Raw genomic sequence first — 17,589 nt, 5'->3', positions numbered from 1 at the left:
TTTGTTTGTCCTTCTAGACCGACTGAGTAAGAAGGAGGGGCGGCGAGTGTGGGGGGGTGGGAAGTAAAAGAACTGAAAAAGAAAGTTAGAGAAACTTGTATGTGTGTAATTACTTACCTCCAGAAGGAGTACCCAAATGCAGTAGCAAGTCAGAGGAAAAAAAGCAAGTTAGTCAGAATGAAAGAATGAGAAAAAGAGCCTCAACATGGTTGGAGACGAAAATCATTTCCAGAAAGGAAGTCAGCTTCAAGAGGAAATTGCTTCTGGCATCTCAAAGGGCAGAAAAGTAAATGAAAAGCAGTTTAGTCTTTATTTTAGATTTCCAAGTTTGGTTCCTATTTCCTTTTCACAGAAACTTTCTTCCAGAGGGAGAAAAACACAAACATACGGTAATAACGTAAAAATGTTGTGAAGAAGCCTCATATCAAGAAAATCATGAAAATATGATTATGATAAAGCATATACATCCCTAAGACCAACTTACATAACAGGATTTGAGAAACACTGAAAAGTAACTCTGGCATTCACTTCAGGTCAGAGGGACCTTTTCAAGCTAATATGAACATAATTACAAGACCGCCTGCCCCACTTTTCGTGAGTATTGAACAACTGAAGTCCTCTTCGCTGTCAGGCTGACCTTGGCTGAATAACTGCATGCACTCAGCACTGCTCCCTAAGCATCTTTTTCCGACAAGTGCTGAAAATTTAGAACAATTCCAAAGGCTCAGAATACATTTAATTAAAAAATAAACAAAATAAGAAAAAAAGAGGGAAAAAAATACCAACCAACACCTAATGTAAGCCCTCATTATTCTTACATTAACTACTGCAATCACTTGTAGTTGCATTACACCTGATGCAGACCACAATAACACATGGAGACAAAAGGAATGGTGAGTGATTTTTCAGGGCTCTGGTACTGCAGGGATGGGCAGGAAAAGAATTTTCATTATTTATTTTTGGACTACATGTAGAATAATTCAGTCCAAGCCGGAGATTCACAATGCCATTTTGGATTAAAGGAATCGTGAATTTCAATTTTAAAAGCTTTTAAATAATTCTCCCTGAAGAAAAGCGATCTCATCAAAATGGCTCACCTTTTCTACAACCACTGTGATTTAGACAAACCATTTTTTGTTTTCTCCCTGCTCTAATGTAAACCAAATGATGTCACTTTATTATTAACATTATTATTTAAAGTAGCTTATCAGGAGTAATAAGGGGGCAGACTACACTGGCTCTGAAATCTATGCTGTACTCCAAATTTACTTATTCTGGAATAACTTAAGTCACTGAGCATGGAATCTATGCAGTATCACCGGTTCAGTCTTACAGCCTTTAAAGCAAATCCCCAGGTGCCAAAACCAAGAAGAGATCCTTGCCCTTTCTTCTGATTAAAACCTAGAAAAACATACCAACTAAGCAGTGGAGCTCTTCAGCTTCCTGCATGACTGTTTACACAAGGACCACTTCCAAACAGATTTTCCTTTTCCCCCAGAAAAGGTAATCCATGACCCGTTGCTATCCCAAACAGACATGTAAGGGTCTATTCAACCTGGAGAATCCTGCTGTCCAATTCCACAAGGATCTTGTAACCTCCTGTACAAAGACATGGTGACAGCTAAAATAGCAACAACTGAAAAGCTTTCTGCAGCAAGAAACCAGCTGACACCTGGATTTTACTTTAACTAAAGCTATCTTTGCATTTAATGAGGCCAGTACTCAGTCATTTGAGCCTTTGCAGCAAGGCTCAAAACTGTATATCCCAACTCTCTCTCCAAGACACGGTTTTTCACAGTATCAACAAACTCTCTGGACACCAATGCAGAAACACTGTGATGGATGAAAATGACGCTCTTTACTTTAGGTAACACTGGCTTAGTCAAGTAGCTACAAGCTTCCAAATTGAAAGTCAGTCAATAGCTATCATTGAAGACTTGACTCAAGAGTTGTTAGACTGAACCAATGAAATGATGTTGATGGGAGAGAAACAAGTTCCTTTGATTCCTGGCTATGAGAGGTGCTGCTGGAACTGTTTTGCTGTTGAAAATGTTCACCTTGCAACAAGGTACTGCAACAAACCTGCCCATTTCCAGTGATCAAAATGCAAAGTCTCTGGCAAGTGGCACTAGAAAAGAAGAGATTGCTCATCACACTGATTCACAGCAAGTCCCACAAAAAAAGAGTGCGAGACTCAGTCATCCAACCTCAGTATCATTTTGAGACCTTTCAAAGGGAAAAGACAGGCAGCACAAGCAAATGATGGACACGTTAATTCTAAGCAACTACGCTTCTGTGGAAGGCTCTCAGGGTCCTGTAAGTGCTTTCATTCTGATGAAATGGGAAAATGCTACAAAGATGGACTCATAAGAAGGCTTATAGAATTTGCTAGTTGTATTGCCAATCACGGGAAATTATTCCTCCCCAACCATATGATTTATAACTGGCTGACACCGAGAAAACTTTTTAGCCTGCCTGGTCACCACTGGGACAAAACCATCACCATCTAACTGCACCTTGTGAGAACATCATTCACTCAAACATTTGAGCTGGTTAGCTTACCTGGAGTAAATTCAGCTGCACAGTCTTTGGAGATCTGCTTCCATTCTGGAGGTTAGAGTTGCATTCTTCAGAAATAAAAATACCTTAAAACTGTACCAACTCCCTACAGAATAAATCACTGCCATTTATTAAGATTTCACTAGGACAACTAGCAAGAAAAGAAAGTTAATTCTTAATTTGACAAAGTAAAGATGTAAAATAACGTTTGCACCAGCTGTAGCTATAATTCCCTGTGTCTGCAGCTTACAAAGGTGAGCTTCCTGGAATGGACTGCCCAGGGAGGTGGTGGAATCACCGAGCCTGGGGGTGTTCAAGGAAAGACTGGATGTTGTGTTGAGGGACATGGTTTAGTAGGAGCTATTGGGAATAGGTGAACGGTTGGACTGGGTGATCTTTTAGGTCTTTTCCAACCTTAGTGATTCTATGATTCTATGATTCTATGATTCTACATCTTTGTATTTAACAGCAACACTAAGGCATATTAGCATCATCACCTGCGACACAGCAGCCATCTCTGACGCAGCTCTTAGCAGATGACAGAAATATTAGTAAGATTCAGGAGGATGGACTGCAAACTAGAACTAAATCATTCAACACTTGAGGTTAGCCGAACACTTACAGAAATGAAAAAATAATGCACTTCACAGCTCTTCTGTGTATTTCTCTTCAGGCTTACTTCCCTTGTTTTATGACTCCAGATAAAAAGTAAAGGTTTTGCTTGGGAAAGGGCAGAAGGAGAATAGAGAAGAAAGGAAAAAAAGTTAAAAAAAAAAATTGCATTCCCAACTTCAAGAACTGTAACTAAAACAAAGCACTGGCACTTAGCAGTTCTTTTTCTGCAAAATGATTTGATAGTCTTTTGTCTATAACTTACATAGAAATTTTGTGAAGAAATCATTTTGAAGTCTTCTCGGCCACCCTCCTCCCCCCTTTTAATGCACCTCTTTTCTTCTTCCTTTGCAGGAATAATTTTGAAAATAAAACAGGAACTACAGCCTTGTCAGAGCAGAACAGCCAGCTCTTCTGGATTAATATTTACCTTCATAATCTAAGAAGTTTGATCAGATAGATGACAACAATGGTTTATTTTAATGACTGCAGAAGCACAGTTTAATGACAACAGCTCATCAGTTCCATTCTTAACATTTTTCTATAACTGTTTAAATTACTCATCTGTGCTACAATAAACAAAAAATGACAATTAAAACAGTAGATAGGGACCAATGTATATACATTAAACTCCCAGTTACCAAACCAGAACTTTGTGAAATGCTAAAAACCACTATTTATTCTATTTTTAACTGCTATATCGCACACAGAAAGAGCTTTGGATCTGTAAAGCTGCTAACAATTCTCTGAGACCTACACATGTATTACACATTTTTATCTATGCACATCTCACTTAACAAGGCTGTATTAAATAGATCTTCTGTACCTGCAATACAGTATCAAATGTAACAACTGTGATTATATGAAACCACACATTTTAGAATGTGTTTTTAATTATCTGATTTAAAAACAATTAAATATATATTTTTAAAATGTACACACTTATGTAGACAACAACTCCATTGGTGAACAGAGATATAGAATGACCATGTGAGGCCCTCAAAATTCGCTTCAGTATTTTCTAATTATTTGTGGCTCAAGAAGTCCAAGGTGGCCTGGTAAGACGTGCACTTTCCCACTACATCTCAGGAGCAATGTTAAACATTGCTCAAATAAGAGCCACATATTACTGTTCTGCTTTCTGTATTTCCACTCAGACTTTCTACACTAAAGCTGTATGGGATTGTACAAGTGTATCAAGACACTGACATTTTTGATCTTTAATATAACGATACACAATGTGCATCTTTTAAAAAGGAAACAGAAGTGAAGAAAATTGTATACCAGGTGCATTTAAACTACTGTATCTGTTCAACATTACAAAGCCACAAACCCATTTTACTGTTATATTTACACTCAAAAACTTTCAACTATTTCACAACCATACAACTACTTACATTTAAAAACTGCTAAAAACAGGAAAACATTTTTAGAAAGCCATGTGTTCTGTCAGGTTTTGTTCAGTTACTACTGGAATGCAGTTGCTCATTGACTATTTTGAGAAACGAATATCAGAACAGAAATAATCAAACATAAGTAAGCAAAAAACTAAATAGCTTACAGGGATGATGAACAGACTTCCAGTACACAGGATCAGAAGCAGCAGGAACCCAAAACATTAAGGAACTAGAAAATTCTACTTAATGCATAAGTGAATCCCTGATCAAATACATAAAAATACAGGTGATAACTTCTGTAGCTCTCCTGTACGTCTAGGGGTTGTTAGTGTCACTTAGCACAACGTCAGAACTAGCATTTTGCCATGGATATGTAGCATTAAACAAACAACAATCACTAGAAATACTGTGAAAGTTAGCTCAGAAAACAATACTGGCAGGGTCACTAAATTCTCAGCAAGTGAGAATCAGGGTGTTAATTCCGTTTGCTAATATGTGACAAGCAGTGCACAAAGACATACCGCTAGCTAGTGGGCATCCAGGGAGCACAGTCTGCTCCATCTGCTCCAATCTCTCTTAACATATATAAGGCCTGCAGAAGCCCAAACGAAGCACTGCTGTTCTCCAAAACCCAAATGAAGACCCCACTTTTCTACACTTAACTGGATGACTTCAGTAAAGAATCGCCGTATTATGATGACTTTAAACAGTAGGAAAGTAACAGTGTAAAGTTTAAGAAATAAAAAAAGTGCTGAAAGCTGTGATGTCAAAATAATGCAATTTTAGGCACTTGTGAGAAAAAATTGTACAGTTCATTCTTAGTGCATCTCACCAATGTATTCCTGCACAAACTACAAAAGCTGGTTACTGTGCCTCCACTGTGTCTAAGAAAGGATTCAACTACAGGAAGCTTAGAAGTTCACTTCCTAGTAACTGGTATTATGCCATCATCGTTGGCAGACATTTTAAAGAAAGAGAAGTTACAATGTCATTGGAAAGCCCTCAGTATTTCAACAGTTACTGGTAATTCCTGGAGGAAGGCCAAAAATTGGTGGTTCATTTTTTATTTTTTTTTTCCCCTCTAGAGATCTCAGATCAAATCTAAACACTGTTAAAAAATGGTGGCATAACCTTCACAAACAACGTCTCCAGACTAAGTTAGAGAGCCTGTAAAAGAACACCCGGGAATACTTCTGTGCCCAATGCTGAACATGCTTCCAAATGATCAAGTTCACATGCAAGGTAAAATGAAGTAAATGTTCTTTGAAACAAAGGCCAGGAAATCAACTCATTTAGCAATAATTTACCACCTGTCCCAACAAATGGAAATGAATGACATTTTTTTATTTGCATTAGATGCCACTCCATCTGATAGATGGACAAATGACTGCACTAGAGTCGTACATTTTCAAGCAATCCGTTTAGAAGACTTCCCCAATACAGTACTTGCTGTGAACTTGACCTCTTCCATCTGTAAGCCACTACAGAAACAGGTAAATCCTATTTGTAAACTGAAACTGCAAATGTCAAAAATAAGGATTTAGGACTAAATATTCTCAGCCTTGAGTCAAATGAGCTTTTGTTTCATGACAGAGCAAATAAGGCTCTAACAGAACACAGCACTTTCCTTTGACTCCTTCCGAGCCATTCCAGCATTTACAACAATACCACAACTACACAGAAATTCTTCCACAGAAATGACTTATTGTTAGGATGCATCAATATTTCTGTAACTTTTATACTGATGAATTCTAAAATCTAATTCTAAAATCTGCATCAAATAGAAGCCAGCTGGACGGCTCAGAGACAGGACAAGCTACAGCAACTATTTTCCCCCTCAAAAACATGCAAACAAGTTGCAAGTATCTGATACTTATTGGGCCCAACAATCTCCCAGTTTCTACAGTAGTTTCTACTACTTTAAAAACAAATGAACAAAAAGTTGAAATCATATTGCCTAGATTTCTTTCTACCTAGCAAAACATGGAAAACACCTTCAGCAAACATACAACCAACACAATAAATAAAATGACTGTGTGTGGCATCTCCTTTCATATAATTCCAAACCAGTGTAGGAACAGCATCTGACTCCATCTTTTTTCCTGTATAACACAAAGAGATGCTACTGGCTATCAGAATCACCGTTAAGGTATTTACCTATTACACACAGTTTAGTGGCTGAAAGTAATGCCCACTGTGTAGGATCCCTGAGTGCTTCAAAAGCAGAAGAAATAAACAAAAAACCACCCCAACAACGAAAAAGCAAATTTCTATAGAGAAGATAAATTGAAAGCTCCAGGATATTATACATACATGACAATAAAGTCATTATAGATTCTTTTTGCTATTAAGTACACTGAGGCTGTGTCTTTGAAGAATGCAAGTTTTACAAAATATGAAAGGTATTCAAGGGGGGTGAGGGGAGAAGCAAGGAGAATAAGTCACTTTCTGCAGCTGAGGTTACAGAGCGTTCCATCTCCATTCATGGCACTGCCATCGAGTTCCTAAAGCCTTGCTCAGACAACAGAAAAATTGAAGGCAGTAAGGGGAAGTTTCTAAATGGCCTTGTCAGAGAATTAAGTCGATTCTTGTCTTCTTCTGTAAATTAAAACATAGCAGAAACCCAAATATATTGCTTTCTGTGTACCAGAAAAACATCACCCTCCTATGAAAGTAACCAATCATTAAACTAGTGGTTCAAACTTTCAAGTTATTACCCTCCAGCACTAAAACGACACAACAAGTGAAGATATCTTATAAAAGCAGAGAATTCCAATTGAAAAAAAAAAAATCAAAAATAAACAAAAACTATTGCAATACAGATTTAAATAACCACATTTTAATCCATAGCAGGTAAATGCTGTTAGTATGTGGGGAAGATGGCGTTTCCACCTTTACTAACAAATCTTTTAGATCTATATAGTCCAGAAATGAAAAGTAACTTTTCCCTTGAAAAATGGCATATTTTATTAAATCTATGTAAGTAATCCGTATCTAAATAGTAGGCTGCATACTAGAAATTACAATTTTGTCCAGTGAAAGTATTTTTATTAAGAAAGGCTATATAGAATAAAAACACAGTTTTGGGTGTTTCCCTGTCCAAACTGCAAAACCAAATGTTCTTCCTTTACAAAAGCTAACGGCATTTTCATTTAGGCACATCCAGGCAAATGTTACAAGTCAGGAACGACACTTCCTCCACGTGATAGGAACGCCAGCAAATGGGATGGCTAAAAATCTATTTTACAGAGTCTGTAGGTAAAGGTGGTGTAAGAATTCTATCTTCCAGTCTGTAATCTTTTCTAGGATGAAAATGGGGACTTCTTGTATACCAAGGTTTCAGACTCACGGAGACAACAGATGTGAAAAATTTCTTCTCACAGAATGCAACCTTGGTTCCTAAAGAGAGAGGAAAAATGCTGTGTTGTTTCCTCTAGTTTGAGCTGTGTCTGAATTATTACATTAATAATGCTCTAACGAAAAATAACTGTGCATTTTGATACTGCATCAGCAAGACAGATGTGGTTCAAGAAGGAAAGACAGACTTCTATTAAGTACACAGGTGAAGCTGACAGTGGCAAAAAGAACCTTCACTTGTGTATAAGAACATTAAATGAGTTCAGATTTAATTTACCTAAAAGTTCTGTTCACTGATCATTTAGCCTTAGTGAAGTATTTTTATAATGTTATCATGCAAAACCATGCAGCAGATTCTATATATGTATTCTCTATAAAAGCTCAAAACTCAGCCTAGCATTAGGTATTCCTAAGAACTGTTTTAATTTTAGATGTTATATAAATACATAATCTGATACCTGAACGCTTCAACATAGCTCTCTGCAGCCAATCTTTGTATCTTTCTTTTGTTATTCAACTATTAACACTGTCCTCTCCCTTCAAGCTCTGTCAGTTTCCTAACACTATCAGCTAATACTGTACTTCTTATATTCCTATTAGGATATCCGATCAACCTGAACCTCAAAATTTCAGTTTATTACCATCTACTCAATTCAAACCATCTTGTGGATTTCCATCCCGAATTTCTAGGCTCACAGGCTGTCTAGAACCAGCTTTCATCTAGAGAATCTTCCTTATGTCAGCAGAACTTCAGTTCCAAATATTTTTCACTCTTTCTTTAGCTTTGACTCCTATAAAAATATGGATGGCACAAAATGTTTTCTCCTCTATACTGCCATGTCCCAGTGTGATGGTGAAGACTTAATTTCACACTGGTGGGACTTTTACAAGTCATATCCGGGGACAAATTTTACAGACACATAAGCAGACAAAAAGTCACATTCTAAGCACATACCAAGCCCCTGCTACGTACTGTGGGGCTGTTAAAAGGCTATCACATAACAAACCAAAATAAATTACTTTAACATGTGTAAAACATATATTTTTCCCTAACTTCATCTTATTAAAATACTCCATTTTTGAAGAGAAGTAAACAACTCAAAGCAGCACCTTTTTCACCGAAGAAATATGGTTGAGCACTTGCCACAGAGTATAACTCCATGAATACAAATCACCACGTATCACAAAATAAAAAGAGGGAGGGAAGAAACTACAGTGCTAATAATGGAAACTTAAACAGTTTCATGAACAAAAATCATGTACCAAAGAACTAAGAACTGTCCTTGTTGGTAAAGGAAAAGCAACCCACACATGCACTGAACCTGGAAAGTTGAACAACAAAGAAAATAACTGTGGAGTGAATATACACAGAACTATCTCAGGAATTAATTACACGAATTACGTTACGTCTGTTTTACATAAATATCAGAACATTTACAAATAGGCAAAAAGCAGTTAAGTAGTACCGCAGATTATGTTACATTCTCCCTTATCAGGTTTTGTTGTTTAGCTATTTGTAAATATCAAGTATTGCAATGGAACAACTGACCCTAAGCTTCACAACAGGCAGCTGCTAGCTGGTATGTTGATGATCTCAGCCACACTGGAAGGACTGGACAAGAAAATCAGAACAGGTACACTAAAGCTGCCCAAAGTGCTTAATAGTGAATGCTCCACACTGCCTGTAAAGAGAGACAGAGAGAGAGAAAATAAGATCAGAAAAAGCAAAATAAGCCACTAAACTAGAGTAAGAACAACCTATTGGAAAAATACAAGCTCATTGAAAGAGCACAGCAGGAAATAATGTGAGACAAAGCATGCCATCTGCAACTTGCTATGTTAATATAAAATTAATGAATATGGTTTTGGTGGCGTTTAACCTATCCCTGTGAGGAGCAATAGATCATGCCACAGTTGGTGACAAACCTCTCATTAATTGTGCATGAGGACAACTTCTGTGTTATTCATGCTTCTGAGACTTAGGGAACTTAAAACAAAAGCTTTAGTCTACCTTAATTACACTACATGTACTAATGAAAAAAGCTTAATGGACTGAAAACATGCTTTAAGGTTATTTTTTGTTGTTGCTGTTTCAGATGGAATGCCCTAAGTGCACAGGTCCACATAATACAAAATTACTATACTTTTCCCAAAATGATTACACTAAGACTTCCACTTTAAAAGGTAACTTAGGTATAAATATGCATACATATATACAACTATATGCTTATATAAACATACGGATATTTACGTGCATTATATGCACGCTTAAAATACATTCAAGCTTATTACTGCGAAGAAAAATGAAGTGCTCTAAGTTCAATTAAATTTACAGAATCATCAGTATCTGAGGCTGAGGCGTTAGCATCCTGCACCAAGAAAACCAGAAGGTGTATGTGCACAAAAGTTTGATTACACACCAAATGAATGCCCTAAATTCTGTTCTCACATTGGAAGATCTTTCTTTGGTTTTTGAGTTAGAGGCAATGCAATTATCTGCAACATCCAAGTGAACAATCTTTGATGTTTCTAAAAACATTTTGTTACAGCAAATATAAAATCTCATTGAAAAGCTACTGAAATGATTGTGGAGAACAAAGAACAAAGTGGTAACAAAAACCAAACACACAAATCTGAAAACCAAATTGTTTTTCTGCTGTTGGCGGGTTCTTGATTCAAAAGCCAGCAAATAGCCAAATAGCACGTTCAGGAAAAAAACCAAACCAACAAAACAAACAAAAACCCCTATGTTCCTACTTTTGTACCCTTCTATGAATTTCTACAAGATTTTCTGAAGGCTGAGCTTGAAATTAATTAATACCAAAGCTCAGTGCTCCATTCCAGTGCCCAGCACTTTCAGTTTCCAACAACGAGATCAGAGAAGACCAGCTGGCCATCAGCTAAAACTGTGAGGATAGACATAGTGGTGAAGTAGATCAATTTATGTCCCCTTCTGGACACTTCCAAGTTCAATAAAAGAGAAAGCATCTTAAGGCCCTAAAACATCTCCCACAGGAAGACACCGTATCATTACGTACTTTCAATGTTGGCCAAAATATTCCACTGGATAAAAACCATAGGGACAGCAAAGATACACCCCTACAAAGTTCACAACAGTTGGAAAAAATGACTGAGAAGAAATAAAAGCATGAAATAAATTTACTAAACCCATTCACCTTCCCATCCCCACATGGCACAACTTTTTTTGTATCTACCCTTGGTTTTTGTAGACATAACAACCAGCTCCCTGTGCCTCATGAGTTTCCTTCAAAGTAATTTTCCCTGGTCTGGAACCAGAAGAATTTCAGTTTTCCCTTACTGTTACCATAGACTACACAGATCTCTCTCCCAAAGACAATTCCCTATCTGCCCTCTAGATGCAATCAAGCACTGATCCCCTTATTACAAGAGGTAATACAAGATCTACAGAGAGAAAAGATGATCAAGGGGAGGCTACTAGTATACTATACTCAAACTGAATATTGGTATTAAACAACAAATTTGGATCCAATTATCATTTACTTCCAGAAATTGGGCAGTTTTATTCTAGTTTTAAGGGCATTACAAATTCTGTACCAAAAAAAGTGACATTGGGAAAATACTATGTAAATATTATTTGTCACAATAGAGAAAATGAAGAACAAATTGAAGCACTGTCAGAGCTGAAGCTCTGTTAGCTGTTAAACAAATGCTTTACAAGACGAATGAACAGAGTTCTTATACATTCACAACAGCAATGGAAACACTGGCTCAGAAGTGCACGACTTTCTTCCTTGGTAAATATTTCATAGGTTTTGGTTGTTCACCTCTGTGGCTTCATTAAAATATGACTGCAGTGCACACTCTCTCAAGCTACATTTGAAAGTACTATGTTAGCAGTGCCAAAACTATCCAGACAGGGTCTGTTAGCCACTCTCACCATGTGACTTAAAGCTCCTAGCAGGACTAATATTAAAGCATATGTTTAATCCTAACAGAATTCCTATTGCACTGGAGACAATTACTTTCAATACAATGCCTGTATTTTAGAACGTGCTACCTCTTACAAGGCCACTACTTGTTATTTTTCAAGCAGCAAAGATACATTTGTTGGTATATTTTACCAAGAATGCAGTCAGCAGGCAATATTTTTCTGCAGCTGTGAAGCAGGTGGTAACGATACAACCACTCGCTTAATACACACCAGCCTGCTCTCAACATTTGCTCTTCTATTTCCAATCTCTGTTGAGTGTCCAGCCATCGAGATAGACAACACCAGCTGATACATGCATAGCATATTCAAAACTATGTGAAAAGTTAAAGTGAATGGAGAATTGTGTTCCAGAACTGTTAGTTACTAAGTATAGTTAAAAACCAAACAAGAAACTAAGAACTGCCTGAAATGATTTGACCTGATCCCGTAATAAATAAAATCATCAGAATTCTACCAGTCATTAGAAGGTTCTGAAGATATTTGTGAAGCTGTTTGAAACCTGAATAGAACTTAGTTTCAGTTACAGTCTCTAATGGAAAAATTCTGAGAAAACAGGTGAGATTGAGCAACAAATACAATGAAGGAATGGACAGCATTAGTCGCTCCAAGCTTAATCAAGCTTCAGTCTGCACTGCTAACACAACTACTTGCTCCACCCTGACCCAAACTTCCAGTGTAAGTAGAAGAGCTTGTGCAATTGCCTGAGAAACTGGTCTGAGAAATTAACACAAGTTTAAGCTAGTGCATTCTGTGTAGTGGGAATGAAGAATCATATTTAATAACATCAGTTCCCTGACTTGTTTTAACACACTGCCACACAAAAACTTGTACCAGCACAGGAAATGGGTGATATGGAAAAAAGATTGAGTTCCTGGGTTACACCAGCTTCAGCTGTGCGCGAAATTACTGCTAAAGCTGTGAAAAGAGACATATGTAACACTGCTTCACAAGATAAATGAGTATGAGCTCATTTCCTATGCCACAGTAACTGTTCAAACACACTTTACCATGCACAGACATACCCTATGGTCAATTAACATGTCATCACTTACTGCTAAGTAAACTACTTCACCATAAAGAAAAGCCTTGGTACCATGCTAGTTACTGTGCAAGAGAAAGAGCTACCCCGTGCTACAGATGCATCTTGCAATTTACTTCACACTACTTTGCTCCTTAGGGCTAGGAGAAACAGTAAGTCAGGTACCAAGGAAAAAACCTCCTTCTGTGTTTGATACAGTAAGAATGATTTGTTTGTTACTCTGAGAGTACTGATATCAATTTTTTTCTTTGTTTTAGTGCCTTAATATGATGAGAAAATGGAATGTAAACTGAATATTATAGTCACTGTGTTATGCCCACTTCCATTAAGTGTCTAAGTATATGAACTACTCAGCATTACTATTCCTGAGTTCATATCCAGCTTGTATTTTCTTTTTTCAGTTGGAGTAATTACATTTCATTTCCAAACAACTCTTAATGTTACAGCCCCCTCTACTGGCTATTTTAGTAGATACTGTTACACAGTGGTCTGGGAAAAGATTCTTCTCAAGAGAAACCTAAAACAATACAGGTGCAAGCTTTGGAGTAGTCCCTATTCATTGTTATTTGTAGCTGGAGCAAGTATATTCACTGAAGAAACATTGCCGTATCAAGTAAACCCACTAAGACACTTAATCCCCTCTTATGATGCGAGATCTAGGCTAGATTCAATTTCACAACTTTTGATATCATCCTTAGTGCTGCTCCAGAAGTTATGCCTCCTGTTTTATTACGCTGGCCCACAACATCAGAGGTAGATGTGGTCTGGCAGTAGGGACTGGACCTTCCCACCAATATTTCCATTACATTTTATTGCTGTGTGACAGATGACAGCAAACGGGCAGTCTGACAAAGTGGTGCCTGACAAGAAGAGCGTATGAAGCAAAGGTAAATTACTGAATTCCTCCTCTTGGAAAAAAATGGCACCAACACTCATCAATGCTTGCTGAACATTTAAGGAGACCAAATAATGGATGTGAGCACAGTGAGAGGTAGGCAGTGCATTTCAGTAGTGGCAACAGCTGATCACCTCTGCTGGTGCAGAATTTTTACATGTGACACACGCGCTCTCGTCCATCACTAGAAAAAAAAGGATCCCTAACTGTCATAGAACTGTAGGATGGATTGGGTTGGAAGGGACCATAAAGATTATCTAGTCCCAGCTAATTTCCTGCCACAGGCAGGGCTGTCAACCTCTAAATCAGGTACAATTGTCCAGTCTTATCCAACCTGGTCATGAACATCTCCAGGGAAAAGGCATTCATAACTTCCCTCAGCAGCCTGTTCCAGCATCTCATCCTTCTTTCAGTGGAAAATTTCACTCTCACATCAAATCTAAATTCCCCTTCTTTTAGCTTAAAGCCATTCTCTTATGTCCCTTCACTACCTATTCCCTTCTGCACATAAGCTCTCTTCAAGCTCTGGAACATTGCCATGACATTTCCCCTGAGCCTTCTCTTAATGAAGCTGAACAAGTCCAGCTCCCCCAACCTGTCTTCACAGGAGAGGTGCTCCAGCCCTCTGATCATCTTCATGGCCCTTCTCTGGTCCCACCACAAAAGCTCCACATCCTTGTCATGTTTGAGGTGCCAGACCTGGATGCAGTACTCCAGATGGAGCCTCATAAGCACAGAGCAGAGGGGGACAATCCCTTGCCCTGGTGGCCTCCTCTCATTTGATGCAAGCCAGGATGCAGTTGGTCCTCTGAATCACAAGCACACACTGCTGGCTCATGTTATGTGTTTAATTTACCAGGACCCCCAACCCTTTCTGATGATGCTACCCTTAAAAGAGTTCTCCCTGAGTGTACTCATACTTGGGATTGCCCTGACCCAAGTGCAACACAATACACCTGGCCTTGCTTAACCTCATTAGGTTTACATGGACTGTTTTCAGGCTCGCTCAGGTCCCTCCGGATAGCATCTCTTCCTTCTGTTGAACTAAACCACTCCCTCAGCTTGGTGTTTTCTGCAGACTCGCTAAGGGTGCCCTTGATTCCATCATCTAGTCAAGATGAAACCCTGGGGGAAACCACCCAACGTTGGCCTCCACGTGGACATAGAGCCATTGAGCACAACACTCCTGCTGTGACCTTCCAACCAATTCTTATCCAAAAAATAGTCCACTCTTCTAACACATCTCTCTTCCATTTTAGCGATAAAGATGTTGCATAGGACCATGTCAAAGGCCTTGCAGAAATCCAGGTATACATCACCAGTTACCATTTCTTTGCTCACTAGTGCAGTCACTCCATCATAGGCGGCTTTGGTCAGCCACAATCTGCCCCTGGTGAAACCGTACTGGCTGTCTCAGATCACCTCTGTGCCTTAACACGTCTTCCAGGAGGATGTGTTCCATGATCTTTTCAGGCACAAAGGTGAGGCTCACTTCTGTAGCTCCACATCTTCCTTTCTCCCTTTCTTAGAAGTGGGAGTAGCGTTTCCCTTTTTCCAGTCACCAGAGACTTCACCTGACAGTCATGACTTTTCAGATATGATGGAGAGCTGCTAGGCAATCACACCAGCCAGCTCCTTCGGGACTCAGGGATGCATGTCATTTGGCCCCATAGACTAATACACATTCAGTCTCATGAGATGGTCTCAGACTTGCTTTTCTCTTGACAATTGCTACCCCAGCCTCAACTTACTGGTTCAAGGATACAAGGTTCAGGAATGTGAGATAAATGACAAGTGTGGCTGCCAGTGAAGACTGAGACAAAGAACTCAGTGAATACCTTTTCTATACGTGCTGTAGCAAGATAGTGACTAAGTTGAAAAATAGTGCTTAGTAGCTGAAAATTTGCTCCATCAAATAATAACATTGTGGTCCTTGTATCTGTTGCAGTTTCCATGGAAATAATTAGCAGACATTCCTTTCAGAGCAACCTATGTAATTTAGGCAAAAGGTTCTCAAATCGACACTCAAGCAAAACCTTGTATTAGGTGACATAGAAAAATCACTTTTTAGAATGCCCATTCAGAACCAGAACTGCAGAGTAGACACGTGTAGGTGATCAATCTAAACAGTTTTGCATCCTGTTCTAAAACTCCACCTTGCCATAACAAGAGGTGCTTGCCTAACACTGTAAGAAATGACTTCAGTTTCTCAAGACAGAGACAAAGAATTCGTAACAATTTTCTCTCAAAATATACCTTCATTTGCAGTTCTCTAATTCAAGTATCACAATAACTAGTCTTTTTCTTTTTTAATTTCCATAAGCTGTTTCAAAAAAAATTTTAAAAAAAGAGTAATCTCTATGCCCAATCTCCATCTCTATCTAAATCTGTAATAGATATCTAGATAGATATCTCTATCTATCTATAATCTCTATCTAAGAAAGTCTCATGTGAAGAAAAAAAATCACTTTCTCTGAAGCATTACCATTTTCCTTAATTATTAATCTATTAATAAAAGACTGATCCTTTCCCCTCTTCCTGACCCCCTTCCAAAGACTACCATGCTTACTTTAACTTGCTTAGTTTGACTCACAGGTGCAGGCATGGCTACAGCATTCTGGGCAAAAGGCTGGTGAGGGGTTGCTTGAACTCCATGATCAGAAAATGGCTGGAATAAAGAAGAAAGGAAAAAAAACCAAACAGAAGTGAGCAGAAAAGTATATATTTTTTTACTCCTGGAAAACTTCCACACTAATTTAGACCCCTTAACACTTCAAACTGTGGTCTAACATAACCACGCAAACCATGAACAACTGTTCAGAAACTGAAAACTCAATATTTAAACTTAAGTCTTCCTCGCTGTATCAAAGTTAAGTAAATACAATTTATTTAGATCACTGTCTGGTCTTCATCTCTAAGCTACTTTACTTAGATAAGTGCCAGAAAGCACTTTTGCAGTACTAATCCAGTTCACTCAGCTCTAACTGGAACCGAGTTTAAGTGTGCAGATTAGCAAAGTGTAACAGTGTTGGGAATTCTGTTTCAGACTATTTACACTTAAATAACACAAAGGCCTCTCTTCGAATTTTACACTGTCTTCTGCATTTCCACATAATGCTTCTTTTAAAACTAGCAAACGATACAACTGTGAACTAAGAGCATGATACAGCCAAATATTCCTCAACTAATTTCATGTTTTTTCTGCTTATTGTTCCTATACTCTAAATTTCTCTCTATAAGATCTGATTATATCTGATTTATGAAATACAAGAGCTAAAACAACGACAGTGAGATTCATGACTATACACTTAATACTGACATTTATGCATTTTATAAAGGGAGAAAAAGCCCAACAACCAAACCCTTGTTTTATTCACAAAGAATTTTTGAAGGGAAATCACGTGTGCCACGATTTCTCACCAAAGATGTATGGAATATCATTTGTGGAACTTTTCTCTTGTAGTAATAAAATTCTCCTCAACTTTTAAAAAAATACTTGATTACTGCCCTAATTTACCATTTACTCTGATATCCCTGTTAAGGAGAACTGAATTAACAAAGCAGAAGAATAGCCATTATTTGTAACACATGTTCAATTCTTTAAAATAAGACTTTCTGTAGCCAATTACTGTCATTTTTCATACCCAATCATAAATAGCCTTATTGTATGTAAGCAACCTCTTGGAATTGGAACAGCTATTGATACAGAAGCAAGAAAAGCATAGCAAGGAAGAGCAGAAGAAACTGAGGTCACTCA

General features: G+C 38.0%; 1 protein-coding gene across 4 annotated transcripts in view; it reads right to left on the bottom strand.

Moving 5' to 3' along the window:
• Positions 1–3,690: 3,690 nt before the first annotated feature.
• The window catches only part of BOLL (boule homolog, RNA binding protein), a 30,903-nt gene continuing 17,004 nt past the window's right edge, over positions 3,691–17,589 (bottom strand). For 2 of the 4 annotated variants that reach the window (XM_042874988.1, XM_042874989.1), the window contains exons 10-13: positions 16,402–16,500; positions 10,964–11,024; positions 9,475–9,607; positions 3,691–7,967 (exon numbers count right to left, since the gene is read on the bottom strand). In XM_042874988.1, the coding sequence (XP_042730922.1) occupies positions 9,483–9,607; positions 10,964–11,024; positions 16,402–16,500 (285 nt within the window). In that variant the 3' untranslated portion in view covers positions 3,691–7,967; positions 9,475–9,482. Of the gene's footprint in view, positions 7,968–9,474; positions 9,608–10,963; positions 11,025–16,401; positions 16,501–17,589 lie in introns of those variants that run through there. The other 2 variants (XM_042874990.1, XM_042874991.1) reach the window with 2 other exon arrangements.

The sequence above is a fragment of the Lagopus leucura genome, unplaced genomic scaffold, assembly GCF_019238085.1.
Source record: "Lagopus leucura isolate 7727_CA_CO unplaced genomic scaffold, USGS_WTPT01 Super-Scaffold_100012, whole genome shotgun sequence".
Classification (NCBI taxonomy): Eukaryota; Metazoa; Chordata; class Aves; order Galliformes; family Phasianidae; genus Lagopus; species Lagopus leucura.
This window is presented reverse-complemented; position numbering and strand designations above follow the sequence as displayed.